Here is a 21,814-nt window from a genome sequence, read left to right on the forward strand (position 1 = left end):
AAGATAAAAAAAAGTTCTCCATAACATTTTGGCCTTTTATAAATAATGTGTTATTTTAGAATCAAGGAAACAAATAGACATTTCAGCTAAGCCAGTATGGGACTTTTAAAGAAAGATATTTATACTCTTTTTAGAAATGTGCATTTGTAGTGCTCAGTTTATTTCTATAATGACAGCAGGGTTTACTGCAGTCGGCCCTCAGTATTCATGAGTTTGGCATCTGTACATTCAGCCAATATTAGGAAAAACAAGTGTCTGTACTGAACATGCCTAGACTTTTTTTTTCTTGTCATTACTACATGTAACAACTACTGACATACCATTTATTTTGTAGTAGGTATCATAATTAACCTAGAGATGATATAGACTTAAGAGTATTTGGGAGGTTGTATGTAGGTTATACACAAAATACTATGTCATTTTTTTTAATAAGGGACTTGACTACCAGAGGATTGCTTGAGCCCAGGAGTTGAAGACTAGCCTGGGCAGTATAGTGAGACCCCATTTCACTCACATGCAAAATGATGTATAAAAGGTTCTTCCATCCTCAGAGAGACCTGGGACCAATCCTCAATGGATACTGAGGGGACAGCTATATTTCTAATTCATTTTTACTTCTATATTTAAAATGCTGTGCAAAAATTAGCTGGGTGTGGTGGCACACACTTGTAATCTCAGCTACTCAGGAGGCTGAGGCAGGAGAATTGCTCGAACCCAGGAGGCAGAGGCTGCAGTGAACTGAGATTATGCCACTGCACTCCAGCCTGGGCGACACAGTGAGACTCCCTCTATCAAAATAAAATGCTCTGTAACTGTCCTGAAAGGTTTGTGTGATAATTATTTTTTACTGAAAAACTTAACTTTAATTGGTATATTCTAATTTTAAACTTAATGTTTACTGGCAACAACTAGAATGACTATTACTGGATTAATATGAAGGTGAGGGCGATTGGAAGGTGAGGCGGTCCCAGAGTTCTTGCATCCCAGGTGATTGTGAAGTGCTCACCATTTGCCACTGCACATGATTGAAACAAAATAGGAAAATTGCAGCAAACTCTTCAGGACAAGGTTTTCAAAACAAGTTGCAATCTTGGCAGAACTGGACAAAGAGAAAAGAAGACTACTTATGCAGAACCAGTCTTCAACAAATCATCCTGGAGCTAGCATTGCACTCTCGAGACCCTGTCTTAATAAGGACTTCTGGGATCACGCTGAGCCGCAGTATATTGCAGCCCAGCAGAAGGCAGCTTTGCAGCATGCTCATGCACATTCATTTGGATACTTCATAACTCAAGACTCTGCATTTGGGAACCTGATTCTTCCTGTTTTACCTCACCTTGACCCAGAATGAAGAAAATATTTGTGATGGAAAAGAGACTTTGTAATATCAAATGCCAAAGCTACTGTCATTCAGTGCTAGATGAACTGTGACTTTCAAAATTTTGGTGAACTTTGATATTTTTTGTTTGTTAAAGGAATGTGTAAGTGAAAGCAGAAAGAAGGGTAACCAGGATGATGAGAGCTGTGGAGGCTGTATCGTCCAAGGAATTGATTATGTACCGTAACTGTAACTTTTTTGTAATGCTGTTTAACAGTAATCAGACTCTGAACTGGATGGTCACAAAAACATTCCCCAACCCCTAGCAAGTTTGACTGAATATATCATGTCCACAGTAGATTTCCAAGAATCATTTATAGTACTTAACTTTAAAGAAACAAGAGTACTTTTAAAAAATGAACCAATAAGCTTAAATCTGTTACATCCATATTTGCTGTTTATAGGATTGGTGTCAGTGTACCTTTTGAGTTTACAGTCAACATGTATCATCCTAAAATATTATTTCTGAACTCATAACTACTTCCCCCTTTCTCACTTTAAAACAAACCCCAAGAATAAATTACTAACCAGTCTTAACCATCTTCTATAAACATATTCCCTTATAAATGATGTGACTAAATGCAATTAAAAATAATAGAAAAAAAAGGAAAGTGAGAATAGGAGATTGTAATATCCATTTTAACTGAGTGAACTTTTCAGAAGATATAAAATGAAATTACAACATTTAAAAGGATTTTCAAATTTTAAATTTTTTTCTATGTACTGCTTTATAGACTAAGAAGGGGACAGCACAAATATTATAAATATTTCAAGGATATTATATAAAGCAGTAAAATTATTGAACATTATATTAGTTTGCTAGGGCTGCTATAACAAAGTACCACAGGCTAGGTGGCTTAAACAGTAGAAATTTGTTGTCTCATTTCTGGAGGTTAGAAGTCTGAAGTCAGGGTATCTCCAAATACAGTCACATCTGAGCATGGTGGCTCATGCCTGTAATCCTAGCACTTTGGAAGGCTGAGGCAGGAGGATTGCTTGAGCCCAGGAGTTCAAGACCAGCCTGGGCAACATAGTGAGACCTAATCTGTACTAAAAATCAGAAAAATTAGCTAGACATGGTACCATGCACCTGTAGTCCCCGCTACTTGAACGCTGAGGTGGGAGGATTGCTTGAGCCTGGGAGTTTGAGGCTGCAGTGACCTATGATCATGCCACTGCACTACAGCCTGGATAACAGAGTGAAACTGTGTCTCAAAACAAAACACACATAGTCATGTTCTGAGGTACTAAGCACAGTGTGGGAGCAGGTGGGGGGCAAAATTTAACCCATAAAAAAGTCATCCAAGTTTTTTACTACCTGATTTTACTGCCTAATGTTCTCTCTTCTATAGATAATATATATATGAGATTTCTTTAGAGAAATAAAACATCAGTAGATTTCTTAAAGCATTGATAATGATCTCTGCAGGTATTTTGCTATAGGAAAAATAAAAATTGGAATTGCTTTATTTATGAATTACCAAGATGATTATGATTTGTAAAGCTTATATCAAAAAAAATCTATTTTGTTTTCAAATTCAGAAAGTGAATCTTGTTATTTTGGTTTTAGAATAGCAGTATTATGAGATAACTTACTGCCTTTGAATCAAATTGTCCATGGTTAAATTCCCAGTGCTTTTTTTTTTTTTCCTAGCATTGATGATTTTGAGCAGGTTACTTAAGCTTCCTGAGACTTAATAACAGGTTATGGTTTATAAAAGATAATCTGGGGGAAGTACCTGCCCCATAGTGATCAATCAGGATATGATCATAATTATTGCCAAGATGATTATTTGCCAACATCTTAAAGATGATAGCCAAATTATTCAATGAATTGAATAAGTTAATCTGAGGCTCACATACTGATTGGAGTTCTTTTTTCCTTAAGGGAGCTTCACTATTCAGAATGTTTTTCCACAGTCTGATGGTGATAATTCCAAAGTGAAGGTTAAAGTTCGTGTTAACATCCATGGAATCTTCGGTGTGGCTAGCGCATCAGTAATTGAGAAGCAAAATTTGGAAGGCGATCACAGTGATACTCCAATGGAGACAGAAACTTCATTTAAAAATGAAAACAAAGATAATATGGTATGTAGAAATTCTTTCTCAATGTTCTTGTAATAGATAGTGTATACAGTATATCTTAATCATAACTGGGACTTTAATAGTTGAATACAGTACTCTCTGAGGTTTTGCTTTGATTTTCTGCTGTGGGAATCTGTGTAAAGTCTTTTGATAAAAGCATTAAGGAATAATACTATTTTCAATGCTTTACATCTTTCACGTTGTCACATACTTTTTAAGAGTTTGGTGCATCTTTCATAGTATTACATGGAGCAGATGAACCTGGAATTCTTTCCTAAGTTCTTAACTTCCATTAAAACATGTATTTTATTATGGCTAGATTTTTAGCTTACAGATAAAACCACTTCAGAATGATAAATTTTGAACTATACATTCTTTTTAGATTGAAAATACATGCTTAATAAATAATTTTTCAGGGTTTATTTGGGGGACATCTGAGACAGTTAAGCAGAGGAATGTGCTGTACATTCAGTAATGTTAAAGTACAGATTTTTGGCCGGGCGCAGTAGCTCACGCCTGTAATCGCAGCACTTTGGGAGGCCGAGGCGGGTGGATCACGAGGTCAGGAGATCGAGACCATCCTGGCTAACACAATGAAACCCCGTCTCCACTAAAAATACAAAAAATTAGCCGGGCGTGGTGGCAGGTACCTGTAGTCCCAGCTACTCAGGAGGCTGAGGCAGGAGAATGGAGTGAACCCGGGAGGCAGAGTTTGCAGTGAGCCAAGATCGCACCACTGCACTCCAGCCTGGGTGATAGAGCGAGACTCCATCTCAAAAAAAAAAAAAAAAAAAAAACAGATTTTTTAACTTTATTAAAGAGTTATGTGACCTGAATTTACTGTGGGGATACTATAGATGAAGGAATCTTAGGAGAACTTTATTGTATTTAATTACACAACGTTTTCATCTTTTTATGTGTGCTCTTCATGAATTATTTTTGTGCATTATTTTTAATGGCATTAGATTTTTTGTCTAATTACAATTGGAAGTCTGCCCTAGATTTTTTGTTTGTTTGTTTTTGTTTTGTTTTGTTTTGTTTTTGTAGCCCAGAGGTCCTTTATTTTTTTTTTTAACACCTATTATGCCATGAATTCATAGGGAATAGGTTCCAGCAGCTCAGGCTCCTTCCCATTGATTCTCACAAAGTGTGCTGCTCTGGGTGGAGCAGGCTGGCGCTTTAGTTGAACCCAGGTACCTTTCTCTTTGGCTTCTTTCTTTTTCTGATCATTTTCCTTCACACGTTTCAGGAAGCTATCTCGGCTCTTAGAGTGCTTAATGTGCTCAATACGCACATTAATTCTCTTGGCAAGAATCTTGCCCTTAACTTGTTTGTTTACAACAATGCCAACAGCATGCTGGGTAACATTGTAGACTCTTCTAGTTTTGCCATGGTAACACTTGTGGGGCATTCCTTTTTGAACAGTACCCATTCCCTTGATGTCTACAATATCACCTTTCTTATAGATTCGCATATATGTGGCCAAAGGAACAACTCCATGTTTTCTAAAAGGCCTAGAGAACATATATCGGGTGCCTCTCCTCTTTCCCTTTGTGTTCGTCATTTTGGCGAATTACTGGAAGATGGCGGTTCCGGCCGAAAGGCGATTTTCTTTTATTCTATTTTAAGACAGTTTCTCCCTTTTTTTAAGGTTGCTTTTTGTTTTTATTAATAATTACTATGCATCTTTCTTCCAAATTGATCAGAATTCAACCACTAGACTTTAAACTACTTCATTTAAGGACTGTGGCTTTTTCTTTCAATCTTTCCATGTATCATTTTGTAATCGCTTTCTTATTTGAATTGAGGAAGAGGAAATGTCTTTATCTGTTAGTGAAGGTACAGTTTTTCATAAATTAACATAATAATTGGTGAAAAGTTAATATTTCAAATTATAATCCACAATAACTTAGATATGTAAATTTAATCCATTAAGATTTATTTTTACTGAAATTGAAAGTGCTTTGTATGCCTTCTAAGACCAGGTGTTTATAATCATTTATCTATTTTTTTGTTGTTGTTGTTTGAGACAGTCTCGCTCTGTTGCCCAGGCTGGAGTGCAGTGGCGCAATCTCGGCCCACTACAACCTCTGCCTCCTGGGTTCAAGTGATTCTCCTGCCTCAGACTCCCAAGCATGTGCCACCACACCCAGATAATTTTTTTTGTATTTTTAGTGGAGACGGGGTTTCACTGTGTTAGCCGGGATGGTCTTGATCTCCTGACCTCCTGATCCATCCAACTCGGCCTCCCAAAGTGCTGGGATTACAGGTGTGAGCCACTGCGCCCGGCTCATTTATCTTTTTTTTAAGTATTTCTGCTGAGACCTTTAATTTTCTTTATATAATATTAGTGAATCCTGGGAACTGAAAATACAACAAGAATATTATGGTACCCATCTTGTACTTCCCCTGGCAGTTCTTATTTGCTGCTTCTGTTTGTCTGTGAGCTGGAAATTCAGTTAACCAAGCTTTAAAGGATGATTTCTGTATGTGAACTAAGTGGGTTCACCTGTGAATAAAGTGCATGGATTTATGGTATCTGCTTTGGTTATTCAGAGACTTACCTGCTTATGATAGTTTTTGGCTTGCTAGAACATTTGCAGGCAGTTGAGGTTCCCATACAAGGAATTTCTAGATAGGTGATGTGTTCCTTAATATTTCTTTTACAATGTATGTAATCAAAAGAAAAAAGGTAGCTAACATTATGGATCATATACTTGGCATTGTTGGTGAGCACATTCATATATGTATTATCTTTTTTTTAAATTTTTTTTGAGCCACCATGCCCAGCCTAAATCTTTTAAATCCCTACTACAGCTAATATAATAAATATTGAATAAATTGTAGTTTATTTCCTTTTCCTTGCTAATAAAAGCGATGATGCTGAATACACTGTGTTGAAAATATTCTGTGCACTTTTTACTTTTTTTTTTGAGACGGAGTCTCGCTCTGTCGCCCAGGCTGGAGTGCAGTGGCACAATCTCGGCTCGTTGCAACCTCCACCTCCCGGGTTCAAGCAGTTCTCCTGCCTCAGCCTTCTAGTAGCTGAGATTACAGGCACACGCCACCACGCCTGGCAGATTTTTGTATTTTTAGAAGAGATGGGATTTCACCATGTTGGTCAGGCTGGTCTCAAACTCCTGACCTTGTGATCCACCAGCCTCTACCTCCCAAAGTGCTGGGATTACAGGCGTGAGCCACCGTGCCCGGCCTGTGCACTTTTTAAAGGTTCTCTCTAGGATTTTTCTCTTTAATTCTGTATTTGGAAGTTTAAAGACTTAAATACCATTATAAAGTAGTCTCCCCTTCCCCTCAAAAAAGTGAACCAATTCAAAGACTCTGGAAGCTAATTGTTTAAATTTCAAGGGGTGGAATAATAAGATAATAAGTTCTTCTTTTTACTCTATCCTAGCTGATGGTATTGCTGGCTCTGAGGTAGATAAAGAGGCCCAGACATAAACCAGTGAACATCAGCAGGAGCCTTTTTTTTTTCTATGAGGGTCAGTTTATGAAAGACTATTTTGTATGTGTTATTTTCTAATTCAAAATTAAAATAGCATTGATTTTCCCGAAAAATCACAATAGAGCTTGCTGACTTCAATATAATGATGTGTGAGAAAATTGACACCTCTCTTGTAGGTATAATTTAATACAGGGGCATATTAAGAAATTACCACATCAAGCCCTGAGTACTTATTAAGAAATTACCACATCAGGCTCCGGGTACTTACTAAGAAATTACCATATCAAGCCCCGGGTACTTTGGTTTGTGCCTATAGTTACAGCTACTCAGGACGCTGGGGCCGGAGTTTGAGTCCAGCCTGGAAAACATAGTCTGCAAAAAAAAAAAAATTATCACATCTTAAACTATATCACAAAACCCAGGGATCAAAGAAACTATATGCTATTCATCTTACTAATGTACCACAGTTTATTTCCCAATTGTTGACCATTTGGGTTCTTTATCTTTTTATTTACTTCTATTTATTTTTTTAATTCCACATATTTGCTTATGTGTAGCCAGGACTCTTCTATGCACTAGGGATACAGTGATTAAACAAGATTGAAAAGGTTGCCACCCATCTATAACTTACAGTCTAGTGGGAGAGGACAGGCATGAAGCAAAAAGATAGCATATAAATATAAAGGAAGTTAATGGGGATGCATAGTGGGAATTATGTGATAGTGATGAGGAAACCACTTAGGAAGGAACAGGTAAGCTAGTCTGAAAGATGCAAAAGGCAGCTTAAGGGTAAGGAGTAGATAGGTAGTTGTCCAGGCAGAGTGAATAACAAATAGAAAGGCACTGAGACAGGAAGGCCTTCTTTTTCGTTGTTGTAACAAATAGAAGAGTGGTTGGTGTATAGGATATAGGTGTGGAGAATGGGGGAATAGCAGGAAAAAAAATGAAATTGAGAGGGTAAATCAAGCGACAAATCGGGTAAAACCTTAAAGTTCATGGTAGTATCTAGATTTCTTTCTTAAGTGCTTTATGTTTATTTAGCAAATAGCTATGAGTACCTAAAATGTGTGCTTGGTCATAGCAGCAAACAGAAAGATGGTTTCAACTCCCATGGAGTTTAAAATCTATCAGGGAAGTCAGAGTCTAGAGGCACTTCCATTAATTATCCCACTATTGATAATATTTCTATAAACATCTTAAAATCATTTTAAAGAATTAACAGTTTATTACCACTTCATATCCATTTTAAGATGTGTAATTTTCTGCTTTTAAATATATCTTAGTCTTGCAAATGATAACATCTTATATTTGCTGTTGATCATGGCAATAGTCATGAGATACTTCTCATCACCTGTGCATCTGTGAACTCGGTTGTAATTCCTAGTGGCATGACTAGATAGTTGGCAACCTCTTGACATTTTAGTGAACAAACCATTTAAGGAGCATTCAAGGAAGGAATACGAGTCCTGGTTGGTTGAAAACAGGTTGTGATAAAGATACAGTCATAAGTCTTGTAGAAGAGGTGTTAGTGGCTTGTAAGAAAACACTAGAGGCTATATTAGAGCAACTTTTAAACAAATGCTGGGTCATTTATACTCCTGATGACACACAGAGTGATATTGTATAGAAATATACATTAACAACTGGATTAAGTGATTCAGAAGAGTTGGATTCTGAATGTGAAGAAATTTTAGAAATAACTACTTAATCTGGTTTATTTTCCTTTTCTCTGTGAAAGATATAAATATATAAACAATAGAAGAGCTCTTTCAATAAATATAAAAATTCTAAGTGATAAGGCATTGTGACCATTTAGCATTTTTTTCTGAGTAATACAAAAATTAGAGTTAATAACTCAACACTTTATCACTTTTTTCACCTATCTTACCTATCAACAGGGTTGGGGAGGTTGTAAGGTAGGGCAGGGGAGTTGAAATATCAAAAATAATTGATTTTTTTTTAATTTGAGACAGAGTCTTGCTCTGTCATCCAGTTTGGAGTGCAGTGGCACAATCTCAGCTCACTGCAACCTCCGCCTCCCGGGTTCAAGCAGTTCTTCGGCCTCAGCCTCCTGAGTAGCTAGGATTACAGGCGTGCACCACCACGCCTGGCTAATTTTTGTATTTTTAGTAGAGACAGGGTTTCACCGTGTTGGTCAGGCTGGTCTTGAACTCCTGACCTAGTGATCTGCCTGCCTTGGCCTCCCGAAGAATAATTGATCTTTTAACTACAAAAAAAAAAATTAGCTCCTCTTTGGCAGAAATAAGCTTTTATTCAAGATAGCTTTCTGGGTATTACAGATTTGCTTAATTCTAGATGTAGTTGAAGACCTAACTTATGCTGATTCCTACATTTCAAGCTTTCTTCAGGAGGATGGTGACAGATAGGATTAAGAAGGTGACCAAAAAAATCTATTATATATATGGGATTATTTGCCAAGTGGAGAGTTCATTTTGGAGATTTTATTGGTAGAAAGTTTGGTTTTTAGACATAAAAAAATCTTAAAAGTGTACCTTTTAATAATTTAGAAACACCCACTTTGAGTTTTGATTGATTTGATTAATTTTGATTAATTTATATCAAAACTCAAAGTGCATATTTCTAATTATTTTACATTTTACAATTTAAAGATATAGTATTGTATTTGTGTAATTCATAGATTTTGTATCTTTTTCATTTTATTTTCTTGTGTTATTTATAAACATTTTTCATATCAAGTTGAATGTTCTCTATTTTATTTATTTTTATTATACTTTAAGTTCTGGGATATATGTGCAGAACATGCAAGTTTGTTACATAGGTATACATGTGCCATGGTGGTTTGTTGCACCCATCAACCCATCATCTACATTAGGTATTTCTCGTAATGCTATCCCTCCCCTAGCCCCCCATCCTTGAATGTTCTCTTTTTTTGTAAGCTTTTGTGAATCTTGATTTGTAAATTTGGCTTGAGAACAATTTTCCACGTATTTTGCAATTACTTAGCCATAGATAAACAAGATTTATCCCATAGCATCAAATAGATCTTTTCACTTTACTTCCCTGTTAATCTGTTTATTTGTAGCAATTCTCATTTGAAAAATGAGCTTCTACTTGTTTCTACATTTTACATTTCAAAACAGGCTTGAACTCTTAAGATGCAGTTTACATTTTTAAAACGAAAAAAAGACACTGCGTATATTATCAATTATGTATTTTCTTTCTAGGATAAAATGCAGGTTGATCAAGAAGAAGAAGGGCATCAAAAATGTCATGCTGAACACACTCCAGAAGAGGAAATTGATCATACAGAAGCCAAAACAAAGGTTTGGTTTACTTTTTCTGTAGTTATGTCTTTTTGAAATTGATATTTTGAATTATTGTATTTAATGCTTTCTTTTAACGCACTTGATATTTTTGATCTTAGAATTGTGAGAGAATATAGAAAGCTGATAGCCAGAATAAATATACTTTAATGATTTATTAAGAGTTGTGTTTTTTAAAAAGGAACCCTAACAACATCAGCAAAATTACCTTTTTTGGTAGGAAAAAAGATACATTTTTCATTAACTTTTTTTTTCATCTCATGAGAACACACGGACACATAGAGGGGAACAACAAACATTGACGCTTACTGGAGGGTGGAGGGTGGAGGAGGGAGGGAGATGATCCCTCCCCTTAATGGGTACTAGGCTTAATACCTGGGTGATGAAATAATCTGTACAACAGACCCCTGTGACATGAGTGTACCTATATAACCTGCACATGTGCCCTTGAACTTAAAAGTTAAAAAAAAAAAAGAAATTTTATCAAAGAACCCAACAATAAAATTGCCTGAATTCTTTACCTTATTTCCTTAATTCATTATTTCTCATGTTTCACCAATAACTGCATTGTATTTCTAAAGTATGAATACATAAGTTAAAATTTTAACTTTAAGTGAAAAAAATCATTTCAGAAAAATATGAGATGGAACAAGCTATATGAGGAAAACATATTAGCTGTACTCTATATCTCAGAATTAACCACTCTAATTATTTTGTTGCATATCATAAAATATTTTTCTATGTGTAAAAATTAATACTTTCAAAAATAAAATGTTAAAGGATAAATGATTTATTGAGAGTAATTATTTTTCTAAGATAGTGATTGCCAATAAGACAGAAGGGAGAGGCCCTGCCCCAGTCACCCAGATGAATGTGGTTATAACTCTTAAAGCTATCATCTTCAACAGATTTTTCTAACCTGCATAGAATTTAATCTATGCAGGTTAGCCAAATAGATTCATTTCTCAGAGATTGTAAAGATTTAGTTTTAAATCGTAGATTCTAAAGTTATTTAAAACCTGGAAACTTTTTTTCTGACTTTTTCAAAATTTTAATTGTTGAACAGCTTTATTGAGATATAGTTTATATATCATTCAAATCATCCAATTAGTTGTACAGTTTTTAGTATATTCAGTTGTGCAACCATCATCACAATTTTAGAATATTTTCATCATCCCAAAGAGAAGCCTTGTTATCTATTAGCGGTGACTTCCCATTTCCCTTCAGCCCTCTCCCTGCCAGCCACAGGGAACAGGCAATAGATTTGCCTATTGTGAACATTTCATATACATACAGTTATACAGTGTGTACTTATTTGTGACTGGCTTTCACCAAACATAATGTTTTCAAGGTTCATCCAGGTTGTAGAATATATCAGTATTCCTTTTTATGGCCGAATAATACGGCATTGTATGAATACATACCACATTTTATTTATCCATCTATCAGTTGATAGACATTTGGGTTATTTTCACTTTTTTACTCTTATGAATAATGCTGTTATGAACAATCATGTATAAGTTTTGTGGGGGTGTGTATTTTCATTTTTCTTGGGCATATACCTAGGAATGGAATTGCTGGGTCATAATTGTTTAACATTTTTGTTAACATTGTTTTGTTAAGACTGTCATCTTGAACATTCTGAAGAACTTCCCAACTTCCCAACATTCTGGAACATTCCCAATGTTCCAGAATGGCTGCAACATTTTACAATCCTGCAAACAATGTATGAGGGGTTGCAGTTTCCCCACATCCTCAACTAACACTTATTATTTTATATTTTTTAATTGTAGCCACTGTAATGGGTGAGAAGTAGCTACTCGTCTTAGTTTTGCTTTTCATTTCCAACCCAATATTTTTAATATAGAAACTAGGATTTAACATACACAGACTACAAAATAACATCAGTCTTAAGGTAGTACTTTAAAATAAATAGATCATAATCGTTTTGATTTTACTTTCTGTTTTACCTCTTAAATCTATTTTTAAGCTAATTTTAGAAATTTATACTTCTCTTTCGGATTTGCAGTCAGCTGTCTCAGACAAACAAGACCGATTAAATCAGACACTTAAAAAAGGAAAAGTCAAAAGTATTGATCTACCGATCCAGAGTAGCCTATGTAGACAACTGGGCCAAGATCTTCTCAACAGCTACATTGAAAATGAGGTATGTAAATCTGAGTTGATGCTGAAATAGGTGGTAGTTTATTCTGAAATTTTGTAGAAGTCAATGATTATCTCCAAAATTTGGGGCACTAGTTTATAACTCCTAAGGAATTATATTAAGTAGATTACTAAACTATTTTTTACAAAATACTGAGCTGTTTTAATGCCATATGTACTGTGTAGCTATCATCTTAGTTGTGTGAAAAACATACATTGCCTCCTCTATAGAGAAAGACTTTTCTGAAATTGATTCTTCCTTTTATTCTGTCTTTAACAATGACACCCAGCAGACCACATATGGGGAAATATTAGCTGCTCCCCTCTTCTCCTGTGTTGTCCTTAAAGATTATATCTCTGTTCAAAATGTTTTCTGACATCCATTAAAAATTTTTTTTAAAAATCTTTGTCATTCTTGACATTTTCTTACATGTTCTTTTCTATTTACATGTTTAAGTTACAGTCTCTAGAGGAAACGAGTTTTGTTTCTTTACCAGTATCTGTTTAAGAAGTAATTTATATTTTATAAGTTTACATTTAAGTGGTAGTTCCTAATTTTTACAAGCTCAGCTGGCATTAAAAGGTCAGTCTTCTGACTTTACAATGCTTGCTTTTGCAGTACCTACCTATATCATCTATTCATTAATAATTGTTAAAGGCTGCATTTTATGTGAAGCAAGCATTCCTGGAGATCCTGAATAATTTGGAATTTGTGTGTCTTGAGAAAAATTTTCCCAAAGGAATGAATTGTAGGGAAGCACAGTTTTGGCAAATTTTGTATATAAAATGAGATTTTCTTAACTTTTGAATGTCTCATTATTTTCACTTCACAAATGTGAATGCATTGTAATTTATAAAGGGATTCTTACGTTTACATGTGTTTTTATTAAAGTGAAAATTTTGCTCAAGTATTATAATCTTCAGGTTATTTCTTTGCTTTTGTTCATCATAAACTAACATCTATAAATACTTTTTATTTTTACCCTCAAACCTATGAAGTGTAGGTTCTGTTAGAGAACTACATTTTACAGGTGAGGAAACTGAGACACAAGTAGACTAAATTACCCAGGATCAGAGAATACCCTTTGGATTTGGATCCAGGTGATTGTTCTCCAAAGCTCAGTATCACAACCACTATACCATATCCACCCCCGCAAGGCTTTTATTCATTACCAGTTATGTGTCAAACATGGAACTAAATATTTTACATGAATTATCTCAACCTTATTAGCAGCCCTATGAGTTAGATGGAATTATGCTCTCTGTTTAGGATAAGAAAACTTATGTTTAGATGATTTTCCTGCTATCTCAAGATAGTAAATAGGGAACCTAGGATTTTAATCTGAGTATGTAGAATGACATAGGCTATGTTTTCTTTTGTTTTTTAACAGCTTTATTGAGATAAATTTACATATCATAATTAACCCATTTAAAGTATCCAGTGGTTTTTGGTATACTACGTTAATTTTTTTACATGAAATTTGCTATTATAACCATTTTTATGTGTATAATTCAATGGCTTTAATTACATTCACCATACTGTGCATCCATCACCACTGTCTATTTTCAAAACAATTCCATCACCCCAAATGTTAACTCTATAATAACTTATTTTCCTCCCTTCTCCCAGTTCCCTACTTTCTGTCTTTGCGAACTGCCTAGTTATCAATAGATAAGAATCATGTTAAGTGGGATTATACAACGCTTGTCCTTTTGTGTCTGGCTTATTTTACTTGGCATAATGACTTCAAGATTCCTTGTTTCAGCACGTATCATAACTTCATTTCTTCTTAAAATGAAGTAAAATACTACATTGTGTTTATATACTTTTTTTATTTGTTCATCTTTTAGTGCACATTTGGGTTGTTTCTACTTTTTGGCTATTGTGAATAATGCTGCAGTGAACACTGACATACAAATATCTGTTCAAGTCTCTGCTTTCAATTTTTTGTGGGTGTATCTAGGAGTGAAATTGAAATTCTGTGCTTAGCATTTTGAGGGACAGCCAAAACGTTTTCCATGGTGGCTGCAGCATTTTACATTCCTCTCAGCAATGTACAAGGGTTTCACTTTCTCCACATCCTCATGAATACTTATTTTTTTTATTGTAATCATCCTAGTGAGTGTGAAGTGGTATCTTGTGGTTTTGATTTCTATTTCCCTAATGCATATTCTTATGGCAACTAATCTGAAGCTTTTTGAATAGGGGAAGATGATCATGCAAGATAAGTTAGAGAAAGAAAGAAATGATGCTAAGAATGCCGTTGAAGAATATGTATATGATTTTAGAGACAGGCTGGGCACTGTCTATGAAAAATTCATCACTCCAGAAGTAAGTCTAAATTCTGTTAATTTTTTGTGAGGACTATTTAAAGGTTTACTCGAGAATGCTAGTACAAATTACATAAATAAATGTACCAAATGTTGTTATTGTTGCCAATCTTGGGCCCATATGGGGAAGGTTCTTAGTTATTTTTACAAGTTGCAGAAGTATGGTGAAAAACATATTTTTGAATAAGAAGTTAGAAAATTTTGAAATTTAATATTTTATACTTGAAAAACATTCTGTCCTTCCATGATTTTTAATTTTTTTTTTATTTATTTATTTGAGACAGCATCTAGCTCTGTCGCCCAGGCTGGAGTGCAGTGGCACGATTTCAGCTCACTGCAACTTCTACTTCCCGGGCTCAAGCAGTCCTCTCACCTCACCCTTATAAGTAGATGGGAATACAGGCACATGCCATCATGCCTGGCTAATTTTTTAATTTGTTGTAGAAATATGATTTTGCCATATTGCCCAGGCTGGTCTCTTAATTCTGGGCTCAAGCGATCCTCCCACCTTGGCCTTTCAAAGTGTTGGGATTACAGGCATGAGGCACTGCACTGCACTGAGCCCAATGATGACTTTTATTTCTAAGGAAAGTATTTTTAATTAGTGTCTCTCAAATATATTACTAGGACTTGAGTAAACTGTCTGCAGTATTGGAAGACACAGAAAATTGGCTTTATGAAGACGGAGAGGACCAACCTAAACAAGTTTATGTGGATAAGCTTCAAGAACTAAAGGTACATTTTTTTAAAGTCCATGTTAGTATAAATCAGTAACTTTTTCTAAAAATTAGGGTGTAAGAGCACAGTTTATGTTCTATTAATTTTTAATTTTTTAATTGAGAGGAAAATTGTATATATTTGTGGTGTACGACATGTTTTGATTATGCACACATTGTGGAATGGCTAAGTCAAACTATTTAACAAATGCATTACCTCACATACATTTCTTTCTTTGGGGGGGAGAACACTTAAAATCTACTCTCTCAACCAATTTTCAAATATACAGTATATTGTTAAGTATATATGGTAACTGTGGTTACCATGATGTACAATAGATCTCTTGGACTTACTCCTCTTGTCTAATTCAAATGTTGTGTCCTTTGACCAGTAGCTCTCCATCATACCATCCCGATAACCACCAATTCTACTATCTGCTTCTAAGAGCTTACCTTTTTTAGATTCAACCTTTGAGATCATGCAGTATTTGTCTTTTTGTGCCTGGCTTATTTCACTTAGCATAATGTCCTCCAGGTTCATCTAAGTTGTCTCAAATGACAGGATTTACTTCTTTTTAAGGCTGAATAGTATTCCGTTGTATATGCATACCACGTTTTCTTTATCCATCATTTCACTGATGGACACTTAGATTGAGTCTCTATTTTGGCTATTGTGAATAATGCTGCAGTGAACATGGAGTGTAGATATCTCTTTGGCATAGTGATTTTATTTTCTTTGGATAGATACACAGTAGTGAGATTGCTAGATCTGTATGTTTTTAGTAAGTATGTGAAAAATTACTAAATCAGAAATGTATAAGAGGAAATGTTCTAATTTTAAAAGCATTTTGAGAAGCCAGCAATGCTATATAATTGAAATCAGATATTGTATAGTCATAATGTTGAAATATAAATGTTTATAGATGATCAGAGTGTTACTTTTGCACAAGCTATATATTACTGGCATGTCTTTAAGAAGTGATAAGTATATCATCTTGACCATTAAAGGAGTCACCCTCTTCTCCTGCTCCTCTGACTGTTAACTGTCTGATGTTAGGGAGTAATACCACACTGGTCTGTTGTATTTTCAGTGTCACTGCTCTTGAATTTTAACGTCCTTTCACAAATCAAGAGACTTGGCCACAAAATCTCCTTTTTTAGGTCAGTGGTGTTATTTTAGGGAAAGACCTTCCATACTTGCTACCAAATCTGGAAAAAGTACCTTAAAAGATTAAAAGTTTATATTGGGCTGGGTGCAGTGGCTCACGCCTGTAATCCCGGCACTTTGGGAGGCCGAGGCGGGCGGATCACAAAGTCAGGAGATTGAGACCATCCTGGCTAACATGGTGAAACCCTGTCTCTACTAAAAAAAAATACAAAAAATTAGCTGAGCGTGGTGGCGGGCACCTGTAGTCCCAGCTACTCTGGAGGCTGAGGCAGGAGAATGGCGTGAACCCAGGAGGTGGAGCTTGCAGTGAGCTGAGATTGCGCCACTGCACTCCAGCCTGGGCGACAGAATGAGACTCCATCTCAAAAAGAAAAACACGTTTATATTGGAAGGATGAAGGAAATTTTCAGTCATTCCTTCTTAGTATGGATCATAGCAGTTCTTTAATGTGCATATGAATTACCTGGGTGCTTATTGAAATGGAAATTTTGATTCAGTAGATACAAGGTGGGCCCACTTTTAACAAACTTCCAAGTGATGCTGATGCTGCTGGTCCCTGAACTATTCTTTGAGTAGCAAGGGATTATATAGATGCTAAATGATGACATTAACAAGGATTTTTAGAATATGGGGAAAGATGGCCCTTTACAACTTGGGACAGGCATGAGGTGGGGGAAGGTGTGCAAAAGAAGTTACTCAACTTAAAAGTAAAAGAAGTTAATACTGTGCAAAAAATTACCTTCATGCCAACAAATACTTCCAAAGGAAATAATTAGAAAACCTAAGTTTATGACAGCAAAACTAGGCTTTACCATGTCTTCTTGGTAGTTTTTAATCCCTGTCTCCCTAAAAGAAACACAAGCCAGCCAGGTGCAGTAGCTCATACCTGTAATCCCAGTGGCCCAAAGTGTCCGAGGCAGGTGTATCACCTGAGGTCAGGAGTTCCAGACCAGCCTGGCTAACATGGTGAAATCCCATTTCTACTAAAATTACAAAAAATTAGCCGGGCATGGTGGCACGCACCTGTAATCCCAGCTACTCAGGAGACTGAGGCAGGAGAATCGCTTGAACCCAGGAGGTGGAGGTTGCAGTGAGTTGAGATTGCGTCATTGCACTCCAGCTTGGGCAACAAGAGCAAAACTCCGTCTCAAAAAAAAAAAGAAAAGAAAAGAAAAAAGAAACACAAGCCAAGCAGCTGAGGCCAGTAGAAATAACTGGAAATCCCAGCAGTTCCTATTATGGATTCTTCTGCTTCAAATATGTAAGTAGCCATAGAAATGAATGTTACAGAAGTTTTCACAAGTTTTACTTTTTCTGTTTTTGAGATGGCATTTAAAAATTTAAAATGGTGGCTAGGAGCAGTGAATCACACCTGTAATGTTGGCACTTTGAGTGGCCAAGGCAGGAGAATCACTTGAAGCCAGGAGTTCAAGACCAGCCTTGAGCAACAAAGCAAGACCCCATCTCTACAAAAAAATAAATTAGCCAGGCACAGTGGTATGTGCCTGTAGTTCCAGGTTGGGAGGCTGAGGCAGAAGGATCACTTGAGCCCAGGAGTTTGAGGCTGCAGTAAGCTGTCGCCATTGCACTCCAGCCTAGGTGACAGAGCAAGACCCTGTCCCAATGAAAAAAAAAATGCAGTACTTGCTTCCCTTTCAAAAACATTTAAACTATAAAAAGTATGACGTGAATAGACCAAATGTAGTAATGGTATCCTGGAACAGATGATAATGAACTCTGAATAAAGACTGTAGTCCAGTTAATAGTAATGCTCCAGTGGTAGTTTCTTAGTTTTGACAAATGTACCCTAAGATGCTAACATTAGAGAAAAGCATAGAGAAGCGTCTGGTGCTTGCTCTCTGTATAATTTCCTTTTAACTTTTCTGTAAATCTAAAACTGTTCTAAAATAAGCTGATTTTTATTTAAGTATATAAAGAATTTAAAAGAAAATATTTTATCCTTCTAATGTGCTCCCCTTCCCAAAACTACAGAGTCTGTTTTAACATTTAGAAACTCCTTAATCCAAGACATGTAGGGGAAAAACCTACATATACTACAGTACACATTTTACTGATTAAATGTATAAATAATATTTAGTTGATAATAATTATCAGTCCCAGTAATTATGTTGTACATAGAGGGTTATATTATGACTTTGAGTATTTGATACCAAGTTTCAAATCTACAAATTCTGCATGCAGTATAGTTTTTACAGTTTTCTTATTTTAATAGTTCTATAAAGTTTTAACACTCAGCTTTTAAGGAATTAAAGTTTTGATTGAGACATCAGATTTGAGAAGCTAAGAAGTAATCTTAATGAGTGAGAAAAAGATAAGGTGTGTGGAAGGCATCCTTGTGTAGGATTGAGGAAGTAGCTACTGTAACTTGCTTCCATACAGGAAAATAAGAGGGGATATATTTTTATCTGTCCATTTTTTCTTCCTATTTATCATCCTATAAGGGCCCTATAAAAGTTTTCTGTTAAAACTCAAAAATTTTTCTTCTTTAAAAATTTCTTATGTTAACAGAAATACGGCCAGCCTATTCAAATGAAGTACATGGAGCATGAAGAGAGACCAAAAGCCTTAAATGACTTGGGAAAAAAGATCCAACTTGTCATGAAAGTGATAGAAGCTTATAGAAACAAGGTATTGAATTCATAAAGCCAATTGGTGACGATGGCATGTGCATGGTACATAGAATGGGGCAAATCTAAAAGTTCTCAGCTACAAAGCTATAGCAGTTGTATCTATCAAATTCCAGAGACTTTGTGTACCAAACTTAAAACTTTTTTTTTTATTGGAGAATTTCACTTAAGGATTCTGATACATTTGAAATACAGTAAAGGTATGTAGCTTTCATCTTTTAGAATTTCCTGAAACTACATTATAAAATAACCCAGTGACCAAATCCATTGTTTTCTTCTTAGAGATTTCATTTTTATGTTTTTCATATAGTGAAAAAGAGGACCTCTTTGACTTTTTTTTAATTATGGGCCTCTTTGAGACTGGACTCTGCTAGCCTTTATTTTGTTTCTTGGCTTATTTTTCTTTTAGTTGCTTTTTGTCCTCCAGTCCATTAGTCATCCATAATCTCCTGTACGCTTTATTCTTTTATGTACATATTCAAATCTATATAACCTTAATCTTTCTACTGTCAAATATGTAGTTATACAGATGATACTTCCATTTAGATATAACCATAAAATTTGAGAAAATTAAGCTTATTGTTTTGTTTCCTCTAAATCAGTAGTTATCAGACTTTTTTTAAGACAAACAATATTTTAGGCTTTGTAGTTTTTACTGTCTGTACAGCTATTCTTATCTGCCACTGTAGCACAAAAGTACCATAGACAATATGCAAACTAATGGACATGGCTGTATTCCCAAAAACTTTATTTAAAAAATCATAAGCAGTGGCTGGATTTAGCCGATGGGACAAGTTTTTTAATCCCTACTCTAAGTAAATATTCTCTGTAATCCCTAGTTTTTGTCATTGATGTTAAACGTGCATTAGTAGAAGAGACCAGCACCAGAAATATTCAAGCATGTCAAAATAGCTTACATTTATTGTGCACGTCATGAATTTTAAGTACTTTATGTGGATTATCTCACCAGGATATATCCTATACAAAGTTAATGCTATTATCTTTATTTTACAATTAAGAAAATGGAAATACTTAAGCAACTTATTGAGGTTTACCCAAGTAGTTAATGATGGAATCAACATTCAAACCTAACCAGTCTGACATCAATATACAAATTCCCAGCAACTATACTGCTTTCCACTACACAAAATTGAGAAGAGTTACTTATTTTAGAAATAAGAGATTTTTTAGTTTTGTGAAACAAAAACTGCAGTCCAGAAAACCTAAAGGAAAAATTCAGATATTGATTGTAAATATGCCTGCTAATATCAGTGTTCAAATTGTTCTTATAGGCACAGATAGAATGTTGTAAGGATAATGAAAAAGTAAGAAGGAAGAAACAACCCAATGAAAACACCAAGAATATTTTAAATCTGGTATAATTACTAGTGTCACAGTGCTCCCCAGGCTTTAGCTATCTTCTTCAATATGCACATTTAAGATACTATCCCAAACAAGGCAAGACTTCACTTTTGCTCGAACATTTGAGTTTTTATTATGTGCTAGGCTATTTTCTAGATGACTGAACTATATTGTCAAACAAAACATTGAACTTGTTTTTAATATGCTTCAATAGTGAAAGGTGGACAATAAATTACTGTAAGTTATGTCAGATAGTAATAAAAAGCTGCAGAAAAAGGACTGCCAGGGTTGGAAGAGGTTTGTCAGAAAGGTGTACTAATAAGGTGATATACATGTTAGGAGAGAAATGAAGAAGTGAAAACTCAAAGATGTGTGATAACTGGAAGAGAAATGCTCTAGACAAAGAATAGCAGTTGCAAAACACCAAGGGGAGAACATGTTAGAGGAACAGCAAGGTCACTGTGGTTGAAAATAGGGGTAAGTGTAGCAGTTGAGAGATCATAAATGGGTCTAGTTGGCCCTTGTAAAAGTTTGGGTTTTACTCTGAGATAGGAAGCTGTTGGAGGTTTTTGAGCACAGGAGTAATAACATTTGGCTTTTTTTTTTTAAGGATCTGGAGGCAGAGAGATGGAATAAGACATTATTAGAATAATACAGCAAGAAATGATGGAGGCTTGAACCCAGATGGTAGGGTTGGGGAGCCAAGAATTGGTTAGATTTTTGCATTTATTTTGAAGGTAGACGCTTTTAAGATTTCCTGATAGATTTGATGTAAATCTATCACAAAGAAGCTGAAAATTACTCCAAGGATTTTGACCCGAAAGAATGAAGTTTCCATTTGCTGAGATGAGGAAAACTGGGAAGAGTAGGTGGGGACATAATCAGGTGTTTGAAACATAAGCATTTCAAACTTTACAAATAGAAAGTCAAAGTTGGATATAGAGTTGAGAGTTAAGGGAAGAGGTTCAGGCTAGAGATTTTTTTTTTTTAAAGCATGTGGGTAGAGAGATGAATGAGGATGAACTGGCAAAAGAAACTTAAAAAGTGATCCATGACATAGGAAGAAATTCAAGAAAATGTGGCGACCTAGAAACTGAGTCAGATGATTGATGCATAATTTGTAATAAAAGCAGAAGGAGGATTTGGGTATCCGAGGAAGCTTTATGGGTTTTCCATTTGTTTGTTTGGGTTTTTT

The 21,814-nt window shown here is 35.3% G+C and overlaps 3 protein-coding genes across 4 annotated transcripts in view; 2 read left to right on the forward strand and 1 right to left on the reverse strand.

The window, feature by feature from the left end:
- The window catches only part of HSPA4L (heat shock protein family A (Hsp70) member 4 like), a 72,664-nt gene that overhangs the window by 32,167 nt on the left and 18,683 nt on the right, over positions 1–21,814 (forward strand). For both annotated transcript variants that reach the window (XM_008976690.4, XM_055111815.2), the window contains 6 exons: positions 3,267–3,466; positions 10,133–10,231; positions 12,261–12,398; positions 14,601–14,726; positions 15,353–15,460; positions 19,139–19,258. In XM_008976690.4, the coding sequence (XP_008974938.4) occupies positions 3,267–3,466; positions 10,133–10,231; positions 12,261–12,398; positions 14,601–14,726; positions 15,353–15,460; positions 19,139–19,258 (791 nt within the window). The remainder of the gene's footprint in view (positions 1–3,266; positions 3,467–10,132; positions 10,232–12,260; positions 12,399–14,600; positions 14,727–15,352; positions 15,461–19,138; positions 19,259–21,814) is intronic.
- Positions 15–3,259, forward strand: LOC112439583 (SOSS complex subunit C). The gene has a single exon (XM_034959121.3). It carries the CDS (start codon positions 1,127–1,129, stop codon positions 1,349–1,351), a length of 225 nt encoding a protein of 74 aa, XP_034815012.1. The 5' UTR covers positions 15–1,126; the 3' UTR covers positions 1,352–3,259.
- On the reverse strand, positions 4,448–5,489 carry LOC106634717 (large ribosomal subunit protein eL21-like). The gene has a single exon (XM_034959120.3). It carries the CDS (start codon positions 5,025–5,027, stop codon positions 4,545–4,547), a length of 483 nt encoding a protein of 160 aa, XP_034815011.1. The 5' UTR covers positions 5,028–5,489; the 3' UTR covers positions 4,448–4,544.

Source organism: Pan paniscus, chromosome 3, assembly GCF_029289425.2.
Source record: "Pan paniscus chromosome 3, NHGRI_mPanPan1-v2.0_pri, whole genome shotgun sequence".
In the NCBI taxonomy this organism is placed as follows: domain Eukaryota; kingdom Metazoa; phylum Chordata; class Mammalia; order Primates; family Hominidae; genus Pan; species Pan paniscus.